The sequence below is a fragment of the Dermochelys coriacea genome, chromosome 5, assembly GCF_009764565.3.
Source record: "Dermochelys coriacea isolate rDerCor1 chromosome 5, rDerCor1.pri.v4, whole genome shotgun sequence".
Taxonomy (NCBI): Eukaryota; Metazoa; Chordata; order Testudines; family Dermochelyidae; genus Dermochelys; species Dermochelys coriacea.
Window position 1 is genome coordinate 90,633,549 of NC_050072.1, and position 21,626 is coordinate 90,655,174.

Consider the following 21,626-nt stretch of genomic DNA (forward strand, 5'->3'; position numbering starts at 1 on the left):
GAGGCAGGCACTGATATTAAGGCCTGGTCTTACCTAAAACTTAGATCAACCTAGCTACATCACTGAGGGCTGTGAAAAATTCTGTGCCCTAAGCATAGTATATAGGTCTACCTTACCCATAGTGTAGATATGGCTAGGTCAACAGAAGGGTTCTTCCACTGACCTAGCTACCTCCTCTTGGAGAGGTGGATTACCTACATCAACAGAAAAACCTCTTCCTCTGATGCAGTCATATCCTTAGACATCTGTTAGTTGCTCTGCCTCTTAGTTCTTCATACAAAAAGTTCCTTAGCGGAGAAGAGGCAGACCAAGGAGCCTGCAAATATATAATGTCCTCTACCCTATCTGGTCCTGGCCTCCTCCTGCCATGGTCTGTCAGAGGATATTGCCCTGGAGAAGAGTTTTCAATAGCCAAGCTCCCTTCAGAGGAGCAGTCCTCTAAACCAGGCACTTATGCTATGTCCACACTTACCGTAGTACACTTATGCTATGTCCACACTACCACTGTACTACACGTTTAGCTACATGCTGCAGTGAAAGGCAGGCAGTGTTCACAGTTGTCATTGTGGCAGTGAAAGGCTCCAGAAATGTGGAGACATCAGGGAAAAGTTCCAACGGCACCTTTCACTGTAGCAAGGAAAGGCTCTGGAAGGGGCAGGCAGTGGGGAACGGCTCCAGCACTGGAGAGCTGCCAGAGCTTTTCCTCATTGCTGGAGCCTTTCACTGTAGCAGGGAAGGCTTTCGCCTACTAAAAATAGCAGTGTAGGTGTGCTTGGGTGTGTAGAAAGCTATGTAGCGTACATACCCTGGGGGGTCAGATGTGTAGGACATTCTACTCACATAAGCCATACCTCACCACTTACACTGCTATTTATACCCATGCTAGTTGGGTGTGCAGAGTCTGTACTCTACATGTATAAGTATAGATACACGTTGAAACGATCTCTTGTAGGTCTGAAAGGAAGACAAAATCAATGGGGATGTCACTTGGGAGACTGCATCTGAATGGAGAAGAGTCTCTTCGATGCAGTTGCTGATCAACGGGTATCAGCTGAAAAATCATCTGTAACTAAAAACCTAGGCTTTACCAGCTATAGGCAACAATATTTCTTCCATTTCTCTTTTCCTTTGGCTGTCTAAAATACCAAGCAACATCTTCTGTTTACTTTTCACAAGATCAGTTTTTTGTTTGTTGCAGGCTGAACTGCTGTTATCCATTATATAACTATGAGCCAGCTTCTGATCCCCTTACACACTTTGAACAGCACCTTACTCCTCAAGAAGTCCCACTGGAGACAACGGGGATTATTCGAGGAGGAGACAATGGGGATTACTCATGGAGTACGCTGTACTTGTACTTGAGTAATGATAGAAAAATTTGACCCAGTATTTGGACACTGGCAGTTATATGGTTTTACGGATGGGTGATTTTGTAGCTAAAGTACAGAACAGAGGTTATTCAAAGCTCTGGTACAGACTTCCTTGTGTAACCTTGGGCGAGTCAATTGGGGGAAAATGTTCAAGGGTGTATAAACAGTCAGGCACCTAATTCTTTAATGTTTAGGTGCTACATAAGTGTGATGTATCCTCAGTATTAACAATACTATTAAAATAGCTTTATGCTTACCTTTCCTGTCAGAGAGAGAGAGAGAGAGAGAGAGAGAGAGTGAGTGTGTGTGTGTGTGTGTGTGTGTGATATTAGAACCCCCCTACTGACGTCTCCGGTTGGCACAACTCGTATTTACTGCTGATTTCTACTCCCCTTTCTTTATCTTTTCTAATCTGATTCTCACATACCCTTTTTGTTCTGGGATGTCCTCCAGCAGCATGTAAAGAAAATCCTGGAAAAGGAACAAAAGCACCACAATGAATATCTCTATCAAAAGATTACACTGTGTCTATGTCCCTAGCAATAGAATTTAAACAGCTGCAGATAGGAGAATGATAAGGAAGAAATTTATGTCTCATCTATATTATTACTTTGTTCAATTGTTTAGACAATATATATTTTGTCTGTCAGTTTTCCAACCCAGTCAAGCTGAAAGGTTTTACAAGTTAGAAAAAAAAAAGAACTGAAAACACTGCTCACTGTTTTAACACAATCCTGCATTCTGTCTTTATTGAATCTATTGCACACAACAACAAAACTACATTAAAAAAACTTTAATTAAGGTTGCAAATTCTAGCACCCAAAACTTAGGAAAAGTTAAGAAATGCTGAAATTAAGGCTGCCTGTGCAACCTTACTTTGGCCTCCTGGTGTGTCTGCATTATGATATAGTCTTTAATTACATATTCACGTACTTTTTTCCCCCCAAAAGGCACATCCTTGAAGTGTCAGGCAACCTTAATAATAGGTGTTGCAACCAGCCCTGCCTAGAATAATACAGTTCATTCTCTTTATAAAGTTACCCTTGGCATACCAGAGGTATTCTGGCACTCGTCACTTTAAACATAATCTCATTCTTTATAACAATCACTTCGATACAACACACTAACTACTTGGGCTCCCACAAGCAGCTTTCAGGAGAGAAGCATTATTAAAAGTAACTCTTCATTTTTACCATCTATTTTTAAATAGCAGTAAATCAAGTTTGTTAATATTAAAAGTATCTTACTGGGACAGGTCTATTAGCCTAGTGATGCTGTGCATTGCAGCACAGATTGCTTAGTCTGATTCCGGAAAGTGAGCTCTTGCTCCCTTGGCAAAAAGCATTGTATTGAAGTTTGATTCCTAGAGAATGGGGGTATTCAATAATGACCCTGTTTTGCTGAATACTGATCACATTGTTAAAGGAGAGGGAGTACGTAGTTCAAAGTGTCAGTACTTGAATAAACCTTTCCACTTTAAATAAGGTCAAATTCAAGCCAGGTCAGTACTGTTGTCCAAAAGATTTTACCATTTTTTGGCATCATTACAGCTGTGACAAGGATGATACAAATCTGACTGAAAGTATTTATTCTATATAAATGGCATTGAGTAACTTCAAATGTTAATATCCCTTGATCTGCTATCTCACCAGTGTTTTATAACCTATTATTAGTTGCTTTGCATAATGACAGGTTTCAGAGTAGCAGCCCTGTTAGTCTGTATTCGCAAAAAGAAAAGGAGTACTTGTGGCACCTTAGAGACTAACAAATTTATTAGAGCATAAGCTTTCGTGAGCTACAGCTCACTTCATCGGATGCATTTGGTGGAAAAAACAGAGGAGAGATTGATATACACACACAGTGAACATGAAACAATGGGTTTATCATACACACTGTAAGGAGAGTGATCACTTAAGATAAGCCATCACCAGCAGCAGGGGGGGGGAAAGGAGGAAAACCTTTCATGGTGACAAGCAAGGTAGGCTAATTCCAGCAGTTAACAAGAATATCAGAGGTTTCAGAGTAGCAGCCGTGTTAGTCTGTATTCGCAAAAAGAAAAGGAGTACCGGTGGCACCTTAGAGACTAACAAATTTATTAGAGCATAAGCTTTCGTGAGCTACAGCTCACTTCATCGGATGCATTTGGTGGAAAAAACAGAGGAGAGATTTATATACACACACACAGAGAACATGAAACAATGGGTTTATCATACATACTGTAAGGAGAGTGATCACTTAAGATAAGCCATCACCAGCAGCAGGGGGGGGAAAGGAGGAAAACCTTTCATGGTGACAAGCAAGGTACAAGAATATCAGAGGAACAGTGGGGGGTGAGGTGGGGGGGAGAAATACCATGGGGAAATAGTTTTACTTTGTGTAATGACTCATCCATTCCCAGTCTCTATTCAAGCCTAAGTTAAATGTATCCAGTTTGCAAATTAATTCCAATTCAGCAGTCTCTCGTTGGAGTCTGGTTTTGAAGCTTTTTTGTTGAAGTATAGCCACTCTTAGGTCTGTGATCGAGTGACCAGAGAGATTGAAGTGTTCTCCAACTGGTTTTTGAATGTTATAATTCTTGACGTCTGATTTGTGTCCATTCATTCTTTTACGTAGAGACTGTCCAGTTTGGCCAATGTACATGGCAGAGGGGCATTGCTGGCACATGATGGCATATATCACATTGGTAGATGCGCAGGTGAACGAGCCTCTGATAGTGTGGCTGATGTGATTAGGCCCTATGATGGTATCCCCTGAATGGATATGTGGACAGAGTTGGCAATGGGCTTTGTTGCAAGGATAGGTTCCTGGGTTAGTGGTTCTGTTGTGTGGTGTGTGGTTGCTGGTGAGTATTTGCTTCAGATTGGGGGGCTGTCTGTAAGCAAGGACTGGCCTGTCTCCCAAGATCTGTGAGAGTGATGGCTCGTCCTTCAGGATAGGTTGTAGATCCTTGATGATGCGTTGGAGAGGTTTTAGTTGGGGGCTGAAGGTGATGGCTAGTGGCGTTCTGTTGTTTTCTTTGTTGGGCCTGTCCTGTAGTAGGTGACTTCTGGGTACTCTTCTTCTCCGCTTACCCCATAACCCCAGCCTTGCAGAACACAGTGCCATCCACAGCCTCAGAAACAACTCTGACATCATAATCAAAAAGGCTGACAAAGGAGGTGCTGTCGTCATCATGAATAGGTTGGAGTATGAACAAGAGGCTACTAGACAGCTCTCCAACACCACTTTCTACAAGCCATTACCCTCTGATCCCACTGAGAGTTACCAAAAGAAACTACAGCATGTGCTCAAGAAACTCCCTGAAAAAGCACAAGAACAAATCCGCACAGACACACCCCTAGAACCCCGACCTGGGGTATTCTATCTGCTACCCAAGATCCATAAACCTGGAAATCCTGGATGCCCCATCATCTCAGGCATTGGAACCCTGACAGCAGGATTGTCTGGCTATGTAGACTCCCTCCTCAGGCCCTTCGTTACCAGCACTCCCAGCTATCTTCGAGACACCACTGACTTCCTGAGGAAACTACAGTCCATTGGTGATCTTCCTAAAAACACCATCCTAGCCACTATGGATGTAGAAGCCCTCTACACCAACATTCCACACAAAGATGGACTACAAGCCGTCAGGAACAGTATCCCCAATACTGTCACGGCTAACCTGGTGGCTGAACTTTGTGACTTTGTCCTCACCCGTAACTATTTCACATTTGGTGACAATGTATACCTTCAAATCAGCGGCACTGTGATGGGTACCCGCATGGCCCCACAGTATGCCAACATTTTTATGGCTGACTTAGAACAACGCTTCCTCAGCTCTCGTCCCCTAATGCCCCTACTCTACTTGCGCTACATTGATGACATCTTCATCATCTGGACCCATGGAAAAGAAGCCCTTGAGGAATTCCACCATGATTTCAACAATTTCCATCCCACCATCAACCTCAGCCTGGACCAGTCCACACAAGAGATCCACTTCCTGGACACTACGGTGCTAATAAGCGATGGTCACATAAACACCACCCTATATCGGAAACCTACTGACCGCTATTCCTACCTACATGCCTCTAGCTTTCATCCAGATCATACCACTCAATCCATTGTCTACAGCCAAGCTCTACGATATAACCGCATTTGCTCCAACCCCTCAGACAGAGACAAACACCTACAAGATCTCTATCATGCATTCCTACAACTACAATACCCACCTGCTGAAGTGAAGAAACAGATTGACAGAGCCAGAAGAGTACCCAGAAGTCACCTACTACAGGACAGGCCCAACAAAGAAAATAACAGAACGCCACTAGCCATCACCTTCAGCCCCCAACTAAAACCTCTCCAACGCATCATCAAGGATCTACAACCTATCCTGAAGGATGACCCATCACTCTCACAGATCTTGGGAGACAGGCCAGTCCTTGCTTACAGACAGCACCCCAATCTGAAGCAAATACTCACCAGCAACCACACACCACACAACAGAACCACTAACCCAGGAACCTATCCTTGCAATAAAGCCCATTGCCAACTCTGTCCACATATCTATTCAGGGGATACCATCATAGGGCCTAATCACATCAGCCACACTATCAGAGGCTCGTTCACCTGCGCATCTACCAATGTGATATATGCCATCATGTGCCAGCAATGTCCCTCTGCCATGTACATTGGCCAAACTGGACAGTCTCTACGTAAAAGAATGAATGGACACAAATCAGACGTCAAGAATTATAACATTCAAAAACCAGTTGGAGAACACTTCAATTTCTCTGGTCACTCGATCACAGACCTAAGAGTGGCTATCCTTCAACAAAAAAGCTTCAAAACCAGACTCCAACGAGAGACTGCTGAATTGGAATTAATTTGCAAACTGGATACATTTAACTTAGGCTTGAATAGAGACTGGGAATGGATGAGTCATTACACAAAGTAAAACTATTTCCCCATGGTATTTCTCCCCCCCTCCTCACCCCCCACTGTTCCTCTGATATTCTTGTTAACTGCTGGAATTAGCCTACCTTGCTTGTCACCATGAAAGGTTTTCCTCCTTCCCCCCCCCCCCCCCCGCTGCTGGTGATGGCTTATCTTAAGTGATCACTCTCCTTACAGTGTGTATGATAAACCCATTGTTTCATGTTCTCTGTGTGTGTATATCAATCTCTCCTATGTTTTTTCCACCAAATGCATCCGATGAAGTGAGCTGTAGCTCACGAAAGCTTATGCTCTAATAAATTTGTTAGTCTCTAAGGTGCCACAAGTACTCCTTTTCTTATTATTAGTTGGTATCTCTTGTCCTAGTAGTGTTTTCACATTGTATGCATTATAATCTCAGTTACTGTGAGACAAAAATCTCTACTTTTTGATTCAGGCTCTTCTTGGTTTTCCAAGATGATAATGAGAGGAAATTAAGAAGAAGAAAGACAATGCATATCCATCTATTAAGAATAAAGCAACAGCTATCATTTTACAATCTTCCTTGAAATTAGGATGCTTCTATTGTTCTGTAAGTATTGTACAAATATTTGATTTAGAATTGAAGTTTATAATGCATGTATTTCAGGGTTCTAAAGATAGGTATTTAGTACTACAAAGCGGGGTAACCACAAATGAGCATCTACACTATATTCTACAGTAGGTGGTGATAAAGGCACCACCCATTTCCCTAGGCAGGAATTCTCAAACTGGGGGTCACAAGGTTATTATATGGGGGATCACGAGCTGTCAACCTCTACCCCAAACCCCACTTTGCCTCCAGCATTTATAATGGTGTTAAATATATTAAAAAGTGTTTTTAATTTATAAAGGGGGTCACACTCAGAGGCTTTCTATGTGAAAGGGATCACCAGTACAAAAGTTTGAGAACCACTATGGTGTGGTAAACTGTGACTGGGAGCCAGAGAAGGAAACAGGTGGAACGGGGACTGCAAATCAGTAAGTGAGGGAAGACTGAGATTGGATGAGGAGCCAAGAGGAAGGCTAGAAATGGCTGGGCAAAGAGATTGGGTACTAATGGAGCTGGGTGAAGGTGGTGGTGTTTAAAAACGACAGATCTGCTGAGGGACAGGGTGCTGGTGGATAACTGGGACTGGTGTTTAAAGAGTCTGGGACTGAGATGAGAAGTCTGGGGACTGACTAGGTAAGGAGAATTGACTGGGATGAGGAGCTAGAGGTGGAGAAGAGACAGGACAGGGAAAAGGACAAGTTGGAGGTAGAGGACAGAACAGTCTGTGATTACTAGAGCACATTCCTTTCCAGAGCCAGAATTCATTAATCTCACAATTCCTCTGCTGTCTGCAAATATCTGTGAAACTCACTAGCAAAGTGTGTCTCATTCCCCTCTAGTGTCAGTCCACAGAGAATTGCAGTCTTTTACTGCTATTAGTTACTATATTAGCTCAAGCAGCAGAGATCTGGCTGGTGAGTCCAAAGGTTCCTACCATGCTGATTACTTATGTGGATGTCAAGATGATGCCATACAATGGAATTTATGTTTTTTTAGCTTGTTTTTTAAAATGTAGAAAATTAGACACAAAACATTAAATTAAAACAACATTATTAGAGTTGCAAAGTCAAGCACTCAATAGTTAGGAAATGATACAGGCAACCTTAATTCTTGCTTTTCCTAACTTTTGAGTGTTTGACTTTGCAATCTTAATAATGTTTTTAACATAGTTTTTGTGTGTATGATTATAAATAAAGTGAATGTTCACAGAATTTATAACAAGCATAAGTGCAGAGAAAGAAGTCTTTAAAAAGCAATGAACCAGTAGATAATCAAAGTAGTCTACAAGCATAGCATAACTTGATTAATTAGATTTAAAATGATACTCAAATATTTTAGAACTAAAATGTAGGTTTTGCTTTAGAAAGATTTTGATAAAACTTGATTTTAATAGATTTTTTCATTAATTTCATTAAGTTTTAATTTCAATAGGTTGTGCTTGAATATAAACAATCCCTTCACAAAAAATGGCAACAATGTGTTAGTGAATGTGAGAATCAGAATATGAAAGTAACTGGACTGAAGTGAAACTGAAATCTATTTCTGTGTTCCAACCAGAATTAAATGCAAAAAGCAAACAAAGGCTCCAATCCTGCAATCTGCTCTGCACAGGGGTCCCCTGAGCCTATGTCGAGCCCCATTGACATCAATGGGTATTAACTCAAGCTCAGGGTCTTCAAACATGGAAAAGCTTTCAGGACTGGGGCCAAAGAGTATAAATACATTTTAGACCCCGATTTCTTTGAAAAGCAATCCAGAAGTGTCTATGCACAAAAATGCTCAGACCGGCATGTCTACATTTCCACCTCCAACTTGCCCATTTGCTCATACAAATGTGGAAGACAGACACATAACTATTAACTTGCAGGTGTAGATACTCACTTATTAAACAAAATTGTGGTAACTGTATGGGTATAACTAAGTGTGCATATGTGTGTACATATGTATATACGTACACCTAGGCCTCTATTCACTGAAACTTTGCCTTTTAAAACTTTGTCATAACAAAATCTGGGATTTAAAAAGTGTTGTTTGTTTGTTTGTTTGTTTTTAAGCAAGGCTGTTTTTGTGCCACACCAAATTAGAACCAAAGCAGAATGGGGGAGTAGTACAGGTCCTGGCTATTATTATAGCAGATGGAACTATATGAAAATGAAACTTTGCAAACACTTGATTCCTAGTGTGTTCTTTTTCCACCACCAAATTAAACAGTACAATTAATTGCACGAGTGAAATCAGGAACTTGTACTCATTTCTATTTATTTCTATACCACTCCATTCATTATAAAATTTTAATTCAAAGCAGTTACTAAATGAATTCTCCCATAGAAAGTAAAACAGAAGATTTATTTTTAAATCCTGCTAAAAGATTCCAGACTTGCTTTACTCATCTGTTGCTACTTCAACTAAAATAAACAAAAACTACGATTAAAAACATACTAAGCACTGGCAATCAAAATGAAGGGAAAAAAGCAAACTGATTAATGTTTCACATCTGAAGTCATTTCCTTGCACCTGCAGCTCTCATCTAGGAAAAATACTACAAATATCACTCAAAATAAGGCTTGTATTCAGAAAGTACATAATTATTTGCACTGCGAGTTTTTACTTTCCCTCTTCCTCAGAACTCTTAATGCTGGGAACACTTACAATTGTTTTGGACAAGGTAAAATACAACAACACAACATTTAAATTTACCACTTGTGCCTTTGTTTTAAACCTCTTATTCCTTCAGTGGTGACAGAATACAGTACTTATTCAAGAAAGAACCCGAATAAGAAAAGTTGGTAGAAAGTTTTAATTAATTACTTCTAATATCATGTATGCCTAGCTACAATTAAATGCCAAATACCTACTCAAATGAAACACTGAAGTTGAGATTCTCAATACACAGAGTCAAGAAATTCAGAATTAACCATAACTCTGCCTCCTTGCATTTTTATTACATAGTTATACAACAAAGATGGACCAACAGAAAATACTACTTATGTGTGTCTAGAAATGTACACTGATTGCTACCTAACGGTAAGATCTAACTCCTACTCAATCCTTCCAGTAACTTTGGTTTTGGCCCCCAATGAACTTCTGAGAAAGTACCAGAAGTGTTGCAATGGCATTGTGGCTCATTCCAACCACCTCTGATTCCTAAACATAGACACTCATGACTGTTCAAAGGATCAAACTTTAGTGTGTCTTTCTGGTGTAAGAAAATACACTCTGATTGATGCATTTTTAAGAAAACATCCATAACTTTATTATTTCAAAATCAAATATCTTTAAACAAAGGAAAGCACGTTTCTCAATCTTGACTAATCACATGGCCAAGTTTGAAGTTTTAAAACAAACAAACAAAGTCTTCTTTGAGTTAATTATATTCAAAAAATGAGTCTTGAGAAATCTTAGATGAAAAATGACATATTCACTCTCAACTCAAAAATGGCTCAACAAATTTTTATCAAACTACGACAAACATTTGCTTCTGGGATGAGAACAAGTATGAAATGTTTTAGTTTGTGAGAGAACAGCTGGATACATTACCAATTCACATTTTACAGCAGAGCATTGGAGTGAGAGGGGAGATTACTAGTAGATTAGTACTACCACCGCAATATGATCTGGCTAGGATGACTAATAGCTTAATGTGTTGGGACCTTCCAACATTTTGCAATATTTATGCAATCCACTAACTTAATTGATTTCCTGTCAGGCTAGTAGATCTAACTGCAACAAGCTGACTTTTTCTACCCCAATCCAGTACTTTTCCTGCAGTCAAATTAAGGGCATTAGCCATCTTTTTCCTTTCTTGCTATAATTTTCAAAAAAGCTTCCGGCCGAGCAGGTGTTTGGTGCACGAATCATTCCCCCTGTCTATGCAGATGCCCCTGGGAAGAGCTGCAAGGCTGGCGGCAGCCGCAGCAACAGCCGCCCACCACCCCCATTAAAGCCGTTCTCCCCCCCATCTCTCTCTCGTTCTCTTTCTTTTCAGTTCACCGCCTTGATTGACAGGGAGCCTTTCAAAGGCCGCCCACACATGTTTTCCCTGAATCGGAGAGAGAGATGGAGAAGGAGAAAGCATGAATGAAAAATTCAGCCTGCAGGAGCGCCCAGGAGCAGGGGGCGGCCAGGGAGAAAAAGACTCCAGCCCCCTAGGGAGCCAGCGCATCTGGAGCTCCCCCCTTTCCAGCAGCAATAGCCTCTACTGCAGTCGTGTGTGTCCTGGTTCAGCGCATCCAGAGGCTGGCATATACACTGTAGACAAATGTGCACATAACACACAACGCAGAAGCCTAGACCAGTCCACACAAGAGATCCACTTCCTGGACACTACGGTGCTAATAAGCGATGGTCACATAAACACCACCCTATATCGGAAACCTACTGACCGCTATTCCTACCTACATGCCTCTAGCTTTCATCCAGATCATACCACTCGATCCATTGTCTACAGCCAAGCGCTACGATATAACCGCATTTGCTCCAACCCCTCAGACAGAGACAAACACCTACAAGATCTCTATCATGCATTCCTACAACTACAATACCCACCTGATGAAGTGAAGAAACAGATTGACAGAACCAGAAGAGTACCCAGAAGTCACCTACTACAGGACAGGCCCAACAAAGAAAACAACAGAACGCCACTAGCCATCACCTTCAGCCCCCAACTAAAACCTCTCCAACGCATCATCAAGGATCTACAACCTATCCTGAAGGACGAGCCATCACTCTCTCAGATCTTGGGAGACAGACCAGTCCTGGCTTACAGACAGCCCCCCAATCTGAAGCAAATACTCACCAGCAACCACACACCACACAACAGAACCACTAACCCAGGAACCTATCCTTGCAACAAAGCCCGTTGCCAACTCTGTCCACATATCTATTCAGGGGATACCATCATAGGGCCTAATCACATCAGCCACACTATCAGAGGCTCGTTCACCTGCGCATCTACCAATGTGATATATGCCATCATGTGCCAGCAATGCCCCTCTGCCATGTACATTGGCCAAACTGGACAGTCTCTACGTAAAAGAATGAATGGACACAAATCAGACGTCAAGAATTATAACATTCAAAAACCAGTTGGAGAACACTTCAATCTCTCTGGTCACTCGATCACAGACCTAAGAGTGGCTATACTTCAACAAAAAAGCTTCAAAAACAGACTCCAACGAGAGACTGCTGAATTGGAATTAATTTGCAAACTGGATACAATTAACTTAGGCTTGAATAGAGACTGGGAATGGATGAGTCATTACACAAAGTAAAACCATTTCCCCATGGTATTTGTCCCTCCCACCCCACCCCCCACTGTTCCTCTGATATTCTTGTTAACTGCTGGAATTAGCCTACCTGCTTGTCACCATGAAAGGTTTTCCTCCTTTCCCCCCCCTGCTGTTGGTGATGGCTTATCTTAAGTGATCACTCTCCTTACAGTGTGTATGATAAACCCATTGTTTCATGTTCTCTGTGTGTGTGTATATAAATCTCTCCTCTGTTTTTTCCACCAAATGCATCCGATGAAGTGAGCTGTAGCTCACGAAAGCTTATGCTCTAATAAATTTGTTAGTCTCTAAGGTGCCACAAGTACTCCTTTTCTTTTTGCGAATACAGACTAACACGGCTGCTACTCTGAAACTAAAGCACTGGTGTTCATAATTTGGGAGCCCTAGTGTAGACAAGTGTTCCACAGTGATTGGTACTTTTTACTCTGTGCCAATTAAAACTTCTCCAAGGAAGTCTAATTGACCTGGTATTCAAAACAGCTGCAAGCAGTGGAAACCTTATCCACCTTAGGGTGCCCAAGGGGTAGAGCTGCACCTAGTGTACACAAGACTAAGGAATGGGTATAAGTACTACTAGCTTGTTCTTTTACGGAGCAGTTAGAGTCATGGAATAGCTTTCCCCAGCTTTCTTCTTTGGTTGCAGCAAAGACTTGTTACTCTGCATAGAAATAGTTAGCAGTTAGGCAGCAAGTCTCTTCCCTTCTTTGGGCCTGGCTTTAAAAAGAATCATCTCCTTCCAGAGTGGATCTTAAGACAACCTTTAGCAGTCAATATTTTTCCTGCACTTGCTGATTACCCAGTTTAACTCAGCACATAACTGCTGCAATATGCTTGCAATGTTCCAAATACCCATACAAGTCCAGAATCTTGAAAGTCCAAAGCAACAAATATAAATGCAGGTTTTGTTCCCATGCTACCTTCAATGTATTTAGATGAAATTATAGATATCATATCAAAGTCTGATACAGGTACTCGAACCTGAATAAATGGGTGCACCTGAGTCAGTCTGACAGCAATGCAACTTCAAGGTACTCAGACAACGCCACAGTGATGACTGCACAATAGAGTATATACTATTATAAGATCAGATACAGTATCTCATATCAATTACACTAAGAACCATTGATTTCAATGGAATATTTGCCACTGACCTCAAGGGAGTAGGATTGTATCCTTCCAGTGTATACACAGTATTTAGTTTTTACTGCTAACAGCTAATGGGAATTTATATTTAGTTCAAGTTGCAGAGGTCTGTACTTCTGGAGCAGGATGAGCTCAATTTATACCCCTTATTGCTATGAAGTACTGAATAATAATAATACATACATACATATCACTTGTAGAGCACTTTTTATGCAAGGTTCCAAGTTTATAAAGGACAGTAAATATCATCTCCATTTTACAGATAGGGAAAATGGGGCACTGAAGTGATGTGTGACTTGCTTTAGGAAAAACGGAGTTCATGTTGGAGCTTAAAACAGAATCCAAGTTTCCTGATTCAGTGTCCTATGTCCTATCCACATTTTAAATTTCCAAAAGCAGAGATTTAAATAGTCAAACAGAAAATAAAAGTCACTTATTTTTCAACAAACTGGGCAACAAGCACCAGCAGAGTACCTGAGAAAGAATCAGTTGTCCATGAAACTTCTGCACAAACTTTCTTAAAAATTCAAAATATGTAGCCTCTCCAGTTCTCTTGGCTAGAGATTGCAGAAGGAAATAGCCCTGGAAGAAATCAGTACCAAAGACAAAGATGATGCTATTAATTAAAGAATACACAAAAATAAGTGTTTATAAAATGTGTTAGTAAAATCAGCTTCAGTTAGGTCAGTTTCGCACTCTTACCTTCAAGTAATGAACCTGCATGAAGATTTTTTCTGCATTAAGACCATGTTTGATTATGCATGTTCCAGACTCACTCACTTCTCCTGTGTTCTCTTTGTTTGGCCTAAAATGATTGCAAATCAATTAAATTTTTGATAAGTGAGTACAGAACTAATGCATTACAAACTTTCATTGCCAAAATGATGATAATAGGTTGGTATCTTCAGACACTACTCACTAGTGCATTAGTCTCCATACTACTCTGGAATTGAATTTGTGCTAAATAGCTTAGTGGTTCTTAGCTGGGGGTCTGCAGCCCACTGCAGGACTGTGAGCCATTTCAGGGGGTCTGCCAAGCAAGGCCACTTAGAGCCCTGGGCCTGAAGCTTGGAGTTCTGGTGCCCTGCGGGGAGGAAGCCCTGAGCTCTGGCACCCCACGGGACTGAAGCCCTGAGCCCTGACAGAAGCTGCCCCACGGGACTGAAGCCCTAAGCTACCCCTACAGAGCTAAAGCCCCAAACCACCCCCCTCCCCAAGGTGCTAACGCGTTGAGAACCCATCCTCAAGCCTTCCATCCCACGGGGCTCCTGAGCGCCTCCCACCCCAGCCCTGCAGGACAGAAACACCCCCCGAGGCTGAAGCCTGGAGCCTCCCTTCCTCTGGCTCTGCAGTTTTTATTGCATGTTGGGGAAGGGGAGCTCTGAAAGAAAAAGGTTGAGAATCCCTGAAATAGCTTAGCTAATGTGAAAAGAAGTAGAAATAACAAGAAATGTATCCTTCTAATGTGATTTTGTGTGTGGCTGCACAAACAGCTGAGGTTAAACTGAAAGCCAACATTAAGCTGGTATTTAATACTTGCTCTTCCCTCCCAGACGTGACATCATATTGCATGGTATTTAATTATGAGATACTACGTAGACAGCAGTGTTACATTATGAACAAAGGCAGATAAAAAAAGACAGAGAAATTTGAGATGGAGGTATATGGGAAGGAAGGATATTGAACTCATTACACCAGGCTACATATTTCACTTTTCATACCTGAACACAGCTTAACAGCTCACAAGACTACACCTGCAAGAATGAATGGCCTCTTTCATCTACATTTAATACACTACAGAAAAGTATAAGCCTTCCATTCTTTTTCTTCTTTGGTTTGTCATTTTGTGTGTATGTCAGCAAAAAACAACCAGAGCTTTGAAAGAGAGAGCCTGCTACACAGAGCCTTGGGGATTCTCAGTCAGACAGACAGTAATATCCAGAACAAATTCAAACTAAGTTAACTCTTTAGTACTAAGTCTTCAGATTGCCAAGCCTCAATAGGCATGATGGAAGTCTACACTAGTTATTAGTGCCTATCAGTCTTATAAGTTTAATCACAGAGAAGAAAAACTAAAGACAAATTATGCAAAATTTTCCCCTCCTCTGTAAATGGGGTCTTCCAGACCACAGCCACAGTACTGAAGTACTAATTCTTCATCTTCAAACTTCTTTCCAAGAGGTAGAAACATTGGGTAGCCAAGGAGGACTAGACAGCACTTCTTTAGGAGTCTATCAACATGACTGAAAAAAATTCTGGAGACTTTAAATATAGTTTTAGTACGAGCGAAAGGTGGCAAACTAGCCATTCTGGAAACTTCAGACCTATTTTTCCCCTCCACAAAATAGGGGCAGCACAGGCAGCAGCAGTCCAAGCTTCCTTTTAAACACCATTAAAAGTCTCTGAGGGACCAACTCTAAGAGTCAAGTCTCGATACCCATTTAAACTTTGGTCTCCGCTTTGATTGCCAAAAAAGATGAATACAAGCAGCTAATTTTACTTAATCCAATGAACAGAAAATAAATATTTTTGCTTACTAATAACCAGTCATTATTCACCGAAAGATGAAAGAGACATATCTCATTACTAATCCTCTGAGCCATCCCCTCCCATAAAGTGTGTGCATGTGTATTTAAGAACAATTAAACAAACAGAACTTAATCCACATTCCATAATTCACATAATTCCGTAATACAACCTATCTCAGTGATTCCCAAACTGTGGTACAGGAGATGTTGTAAGTGGTATACCAGACACTCTGAAAAGAAATTGTTCAGTTTCAAATCAACAGTGATTGCCTGAGCTGCAGCTTGCCAGAAAGTGGTTGTGAAACAAAAATGCATGTGCGTGGATGATTTTAGCCATAATGGGGAACAACATTCACCAACAATGCCAGCACAGTAGTTTTATTAGCCGTGTGTTGGGCACTGTGCTCTGATCTAGTGCATAGTGAGCTGGATTTCTACTGAGCCTCGCCTTCAGCTTGTGCCACATTGCACAGCTCAAGACATGAGTCAAACTTGCAAAGGCCTATGTCACATCACCGGAGCTCCTTTTTTCTGAAAAGGAACATGCATACAGTGCTAGTTTAGAGTGTAGGCAAAACTTGCAGCTGCAAGGACTCCCAAGACTTAAAGGGCATGCTCCAGGAAGCTGCTGCAGAGCATGCTCCATCTGTAACCTGTGCCTTACAGAGGCGGCAGCCTGACCCCTCCTAGGCTGCGAGGCAGGGGACACATGGGGAATTCTCTCCTGTCTCTGCAGGGAAGTTGGGGTTGGGGGTGATTGGTCGGTCTGCTGAATAAAAGCCTAGATGCAGGCCTGGCTCTTCAGCAGCAAAGCAGCTGGTCTGCTGCAGTTGGAATCTTCTCAGAGCAGGATGAACCCCTGTGCAATTTGCCCAGCACTGCAAGCAACCAGGGGGTGGGGCCTTGCTTGATTGGGAGTCAGACCGGCAGAGAAGCAAAAAAGGTTTCATGGAGCTGAAACTGCCTGATACCCAGGTAATGCCCCTAACTTCCAGCCAAGACACCCCCAACTCTCTACTTCTTTCCCCCTCTGAGCTGCCTTCCATTTTTTACACACACACACACACACACACACACACACACACACACACACTCCTTCTCATTAATGGCATTTCCTTTGTTTTCTCTGAGAGCTACTCAAAATGCTTTGTATATAATGAATATAATGTCTGCATCTGTAATTTTCACTCAATGCATATGAAGAAGTGGGTTTTTTACCCATTAAGTTTATGCCCAAATAAATCTGTTAGTTTTTAAGGTGCCACTGGACTCCTTGTTGTTTTGTGGATACAGACTAATATGGCTACCCCCCAATACTTGTCAAAATGCTTTGTATTTTTCTTGATTTAAATTTTGTAAAAAGAGAACCAGACTGAAATTTGGCTCAAATTCAACAGTAATCAAGATAAGAATTAGCAAGAACTTCAAACTTAGACAAATTAAAAAAAAAAAAGGATCAACCCATTGAATGTATTTAAGTGGCATACCAAAAATGTCATAGATTCATAGATACTAAGGTCAGAAGGGACCACTCTGATCATCTAGTCCGACCTCCTGCACAGCGCAGGCCACAGAATGTCACCCACCCACTCCTATGAAAAACCTCACCCATGTCTGAGCTATTGAAGTCCTCAAATCATGGTTCAAAACTTCAAGGAGCAGAGAAGCCTCCCTCCAGTCAACCATGCCCCATGCTACAGAGGAAGGCAAAAAAACCTCCAGGGCCTCTCCAATCTGCCCTGGAGGAAAACTCCCTCCCGACCCCAAACATGGCAATCAGCCAAACCCTGAGCACATGGGCAAGATTCACCAGCCAGATACCCAGGAAAGAGTTTTCTATAGTAAATCAGATCCCATCCATCTAATATCCCATCTCAGGGGATTTGGCCTATTTACCCTGAATATTTAAAGATCAATTACTTACCAAAATCCCATTATCCCATCATACCATCTCCTCCATGTCAGCGGGAGGCTCAGGGCTTTAGCCCTTTCGGGTGGGGGGTGGCTCGGAGCTTTAGCTCCACATGGTTGGGGGGCTCAGGGCTTCAGCCCTGTGGGGCGATTTCTGCCAGGGCTTGGAATCCCAAGCCTCAGAGCTTTAGTCCCATGGGACGCCTGGCAGACCCTCTGAAATGGCTCGTAGCCTCCCCAGTGGGCGGAAGACCCCCTTCTTGAGAACCACTGGGTTAGGGCACTCACCTGGGATGGGAGAGACTGAGGCTCAAGTCCTTGCTTCGCCTGATCCAGAGCAGGACTTCAACCTTGCTCTCTTACATCCAAGGTAACCTTGGCTATTCTGGGGAGGTCTCTATCTTGCTCTCTATTTTATTTTATTTTATTTTATTTTATTTTTGGTTTCACTCCACATTAGAAAGAAAACAAATATCAAAGCCTCATAATTTTTCACTGAACTGTATTCTTGTTTTTTGGATAGCCCTAACATTTTAAGCTTCTTCAGGCATTTATTTTACTCGTGAGTCCATGAGTACTTAAGGTAAGTCTATTAATGCCTAAAATAAACATGCACAAAAAGGAGACATAAGCATGTGGTATGTCAAACATCAATTTTTCAAGCAGCTGGTAATGATCTAGTAAAGTTTGGGAACATGTGGTCCATCTAACCCAAAGTCATTTTTAATATGCAAATATTCAGAGCATTACATTTCATACAGAACTAGGAATTATTGTAAATCAAAAGACAGTCCCCATTTTCTAACAGAAACTTGCCTGTGGTTCAGCAAAAGTTCATCAAACCCAGAATGTGTTTTTGTGACACATTTCAGGTTTGATTAATTGGCATTTTCTAATGAAACCCCATTTCATCCGAAAATTCCTGGGTCCCACAAGGATCAATTCTCAGTCTGGTCCTATTCAACATCTACATACAGCCACTAGGTGAGCTGGTCAGGTGACCAGGACTCAGGGACCAGAAATATGTAGATGACATACAACTCTACCCATCCTTCCCCACATACAGTCATACCACTACGACCAAGACAGCCAAGTGCTTGGATCAGATCGGGTCATGGATGAAGAAGAGCTGGTTGAAGCTAAACCTGGGCAAGACAGAGGTGATAGTGGTGGACAGAGGAAGGCATTCTGAAGAGTTTACAGTCATGGTGCAGTCTCCTTTGGTTGAAGGTACACACCCACAATTGGTCAATTCAGTCTGTAGCTTAAGGAATGCTCCAAGACTTTTCACTGATGCTAAACTCCCACATAGCTGCATCTTGAGTAAGGATTCGATTCTGTCACGGAGGTCACAGATGCCGTGACTTTCCAGGACTTCTGTGACTTCTGGGGAATGGCTAGAGCAGTGGCTGGGGTTGGGTCAGTGCCCTTGGGGCTGGAACAGCTGAGAGCTAAATTCCCTCTAAGCTGCGTGGCTGCACAGCAGCCATAGCCATGCAGGTACATAGCCACAGGGGCTTGGACTGGAGAAGAGAGAGGTAGGGAGCGTGCAGGGCTGCAGCAGGGAGAGGCGCCTCTACCCCTGGCCCCAGAGCTGCCGTGGCTGGGGAAAGGCGCTCTCCACTAGCCCTGGGCTCCTGCGGTGGGAGAGGGCTGGGGGGAGTCCTCTCTCCCTGCCACAGCCCTGGGGCAGCCTTCACCCCAAACCTCTCATCCCTGGCCCCACCCCAGAGCACCGCCAACCCTCTGCCCCAGCCCTGAGTCCCTTCCCACACTCTGAACCCCTCGGCCCCATCCCCGCCATTCATCACCTCCATATTGGTGCACATAACAAAATTCATTCTGCACATGGATGTAAAAATTTAGAGGGAACATTAGTTGACAGGCAGTCAGCCTCAGGCCCACCGGAACAGCTAATCAGTAGTCGGCTGCAGGCCCAACGGAATGTCCCTGGGCCTGCTGGAGCGGTGGCTGGGGTTGGATTAGCCCCCGCCACAGGAGCAGTGAGATTGGAGCAGCTGCAAGTCCCCAGAAGCGCTCTATTTGTCCTCCCTCCCCTCCTGCCCCAGGATTATCATTAAAAGTCTGGGGCAGGTCGCAGGCTTCCATGAATGTTTGTTTATTGCCCACGACCTGTGCCTGACTTTTACTAAAAATATCCATGACAGAATCTTTATCTTAATCATGAGTAACACTTTATCATCTCTAGTTAGCTAGGACAGTGGTTCTCAGCCCGGAGTATGTGTAACCCTGGGGTACGCCGAGGTCTTCCAGTGGGTACATCAACTCATCTAGATATCGGCTCAGTTTTACAACAGGCTACATAAAGAGCTCTAGCAGAGTCAGTACAAACTAAAATTTCATACAGACAATGACTTGTTTATATTGCTCTATACGCTATACACTGAAATATAAGTACAATATTTATATTTCAATTGATTTATTTTATAATTATATGGTAAAATGAAAAGGTAAGCATTTTTTCAGTAATAATGTGCTGTGACACTGTTGTATTTTTATGTCTGATTGTATTAGCAAGTAGTTTTTAAGTGAAGTGAAACTTGGGGGTACGCAAGACAAATCAGACTACTGAAAGGGGTACAGTAGTATGGAAAGGTTGAAAGCCACTGGGCTAGGAGACACTATCCCATCTTGGCGAATGATGACCCAGTGTTAGTTATTCAAGCCTTAATCACTTCTCAGCTGGACTACAGCACTGCAACAAACCAGAAGCCTTCAATACTTAGGAAAGTCCAACTGGTACAGAAGGTTGCAGCACATTGTCTGAGCAAAGCAGACTACCATGAACACATCAAAGCAGTCCTGCACCCCTGACTCTGACTTCCCATAGAATATTGAAACAAGGTTTTGATCCTCAATGGCCTGGGCCAAGGATATTAAAAAAGGCCATCTAAAGCTCCAGGATGAAGATTCTCGTTGACAGTTTTGCTCTTCTAGCACAATGGAACTCTCTACAATAAGGATAAAGGTCATCTATTGAAGAGACAGTGTTTTTTCAGGGGCCAACCTAGAACTGTGGAATGAATCCCTGCAGAAAGAGGAGGTTATTCACCTGTGCAGTAACTGACATTCTTTGAGATGAGTGTCCCTGTGAGTACTCTGCTGTAGGTATTGGTGCACCCCTGCGCCGTTGTTCAGAGATTTTTACAGCAATACCCGTATCTGCCACGCATGCGCGGAGCCTGCCTCACATACCAGTGCGCATGTGCAGCCCAACTCCTCAGTTCCTTCTCTACAATGGAGGCCGCCCCAGCTCCGAAGTTGAGGGGAGGAAGGTGGGGAGTGGAGCAACCACAGGGACACTCATCTCGAAGAATGTCAGTTACTGCACAGGTGAGTAACCTCCTCTTCTTCTTCAAGAGGTGTCCCTGTGGGTGCTCCACTGTAGGTGCCTGAAAAGCAGTATCTCTCAAGGAGGTAGTGACTTCGGATCTGGAAGGAATGCAGTAGATAGAACAGCTCTGCCCACACATCTATCGGTGATGGGTCCCTGTGTAAGAGCGTAATGTTTTGCAAACGTATTTTTAAAAGCCCAAATGGCAGCTCTGCACATGTCCTTAAAGGGGGACGTTATATAGAAAGGCCACTGAGGCCGCCATGGATCTGGTGGAGTGAGTCCTGATAAAGGTAGGAGGAGTCACGTTCTGTAGTTGCAAAAAGAAAAGGAGTACTTGTGGCACCTTAGAGACTAACAAATTTATTTGAGCATAAGCTTTCGTGAGCTACAGCTCACTTCATCGGATGCACTCTGTAGTTGATAACAGAGACAAATGCAACTCGAGATCCAGTTGGAAAGTCAGTGGTTAGAGATAAATGACCTCTTAGAGCGTTCTGCAATGGGGACGAATAGCTTGTCAGAACG

The 21,626-nt window shown here is 42.6% G+C and overlaps 1 protein-coding gene across 3 annotated transcripts in view; it reads right to left on the bottom strand.

The window, feature by feature from the left end:
• Nucleotides 1-21,626, bottom strand: part of LOC119856417 (aminopeptidase O (putative)) — a 372,700-nt gene that overhangs the window by 159,288 nt on the left and 191,786 nt on the right. For all 3 annotated transcript variants that reach the window (XM_043515026.1, XM_043515028.1, XM_043515027.1), the window contains 3 exons: nt 14,007-14,109; nt 13,779-13,886; nt 1,798-1,841 (listed from right to left, as the gene is read on the bottom strand). In XM_043515026.1, the coding sequence (XP_043370961.1) occupies nt 1,798-1,841; nt 13,779-13,886; nt 14,007-14,109 (255 nt within the window). The remainder of the gene's footprint in view (nt 1-1,797; nt 1,842-13,778; nt 13,887-14,006; nt 14,110-21,626) is intronic.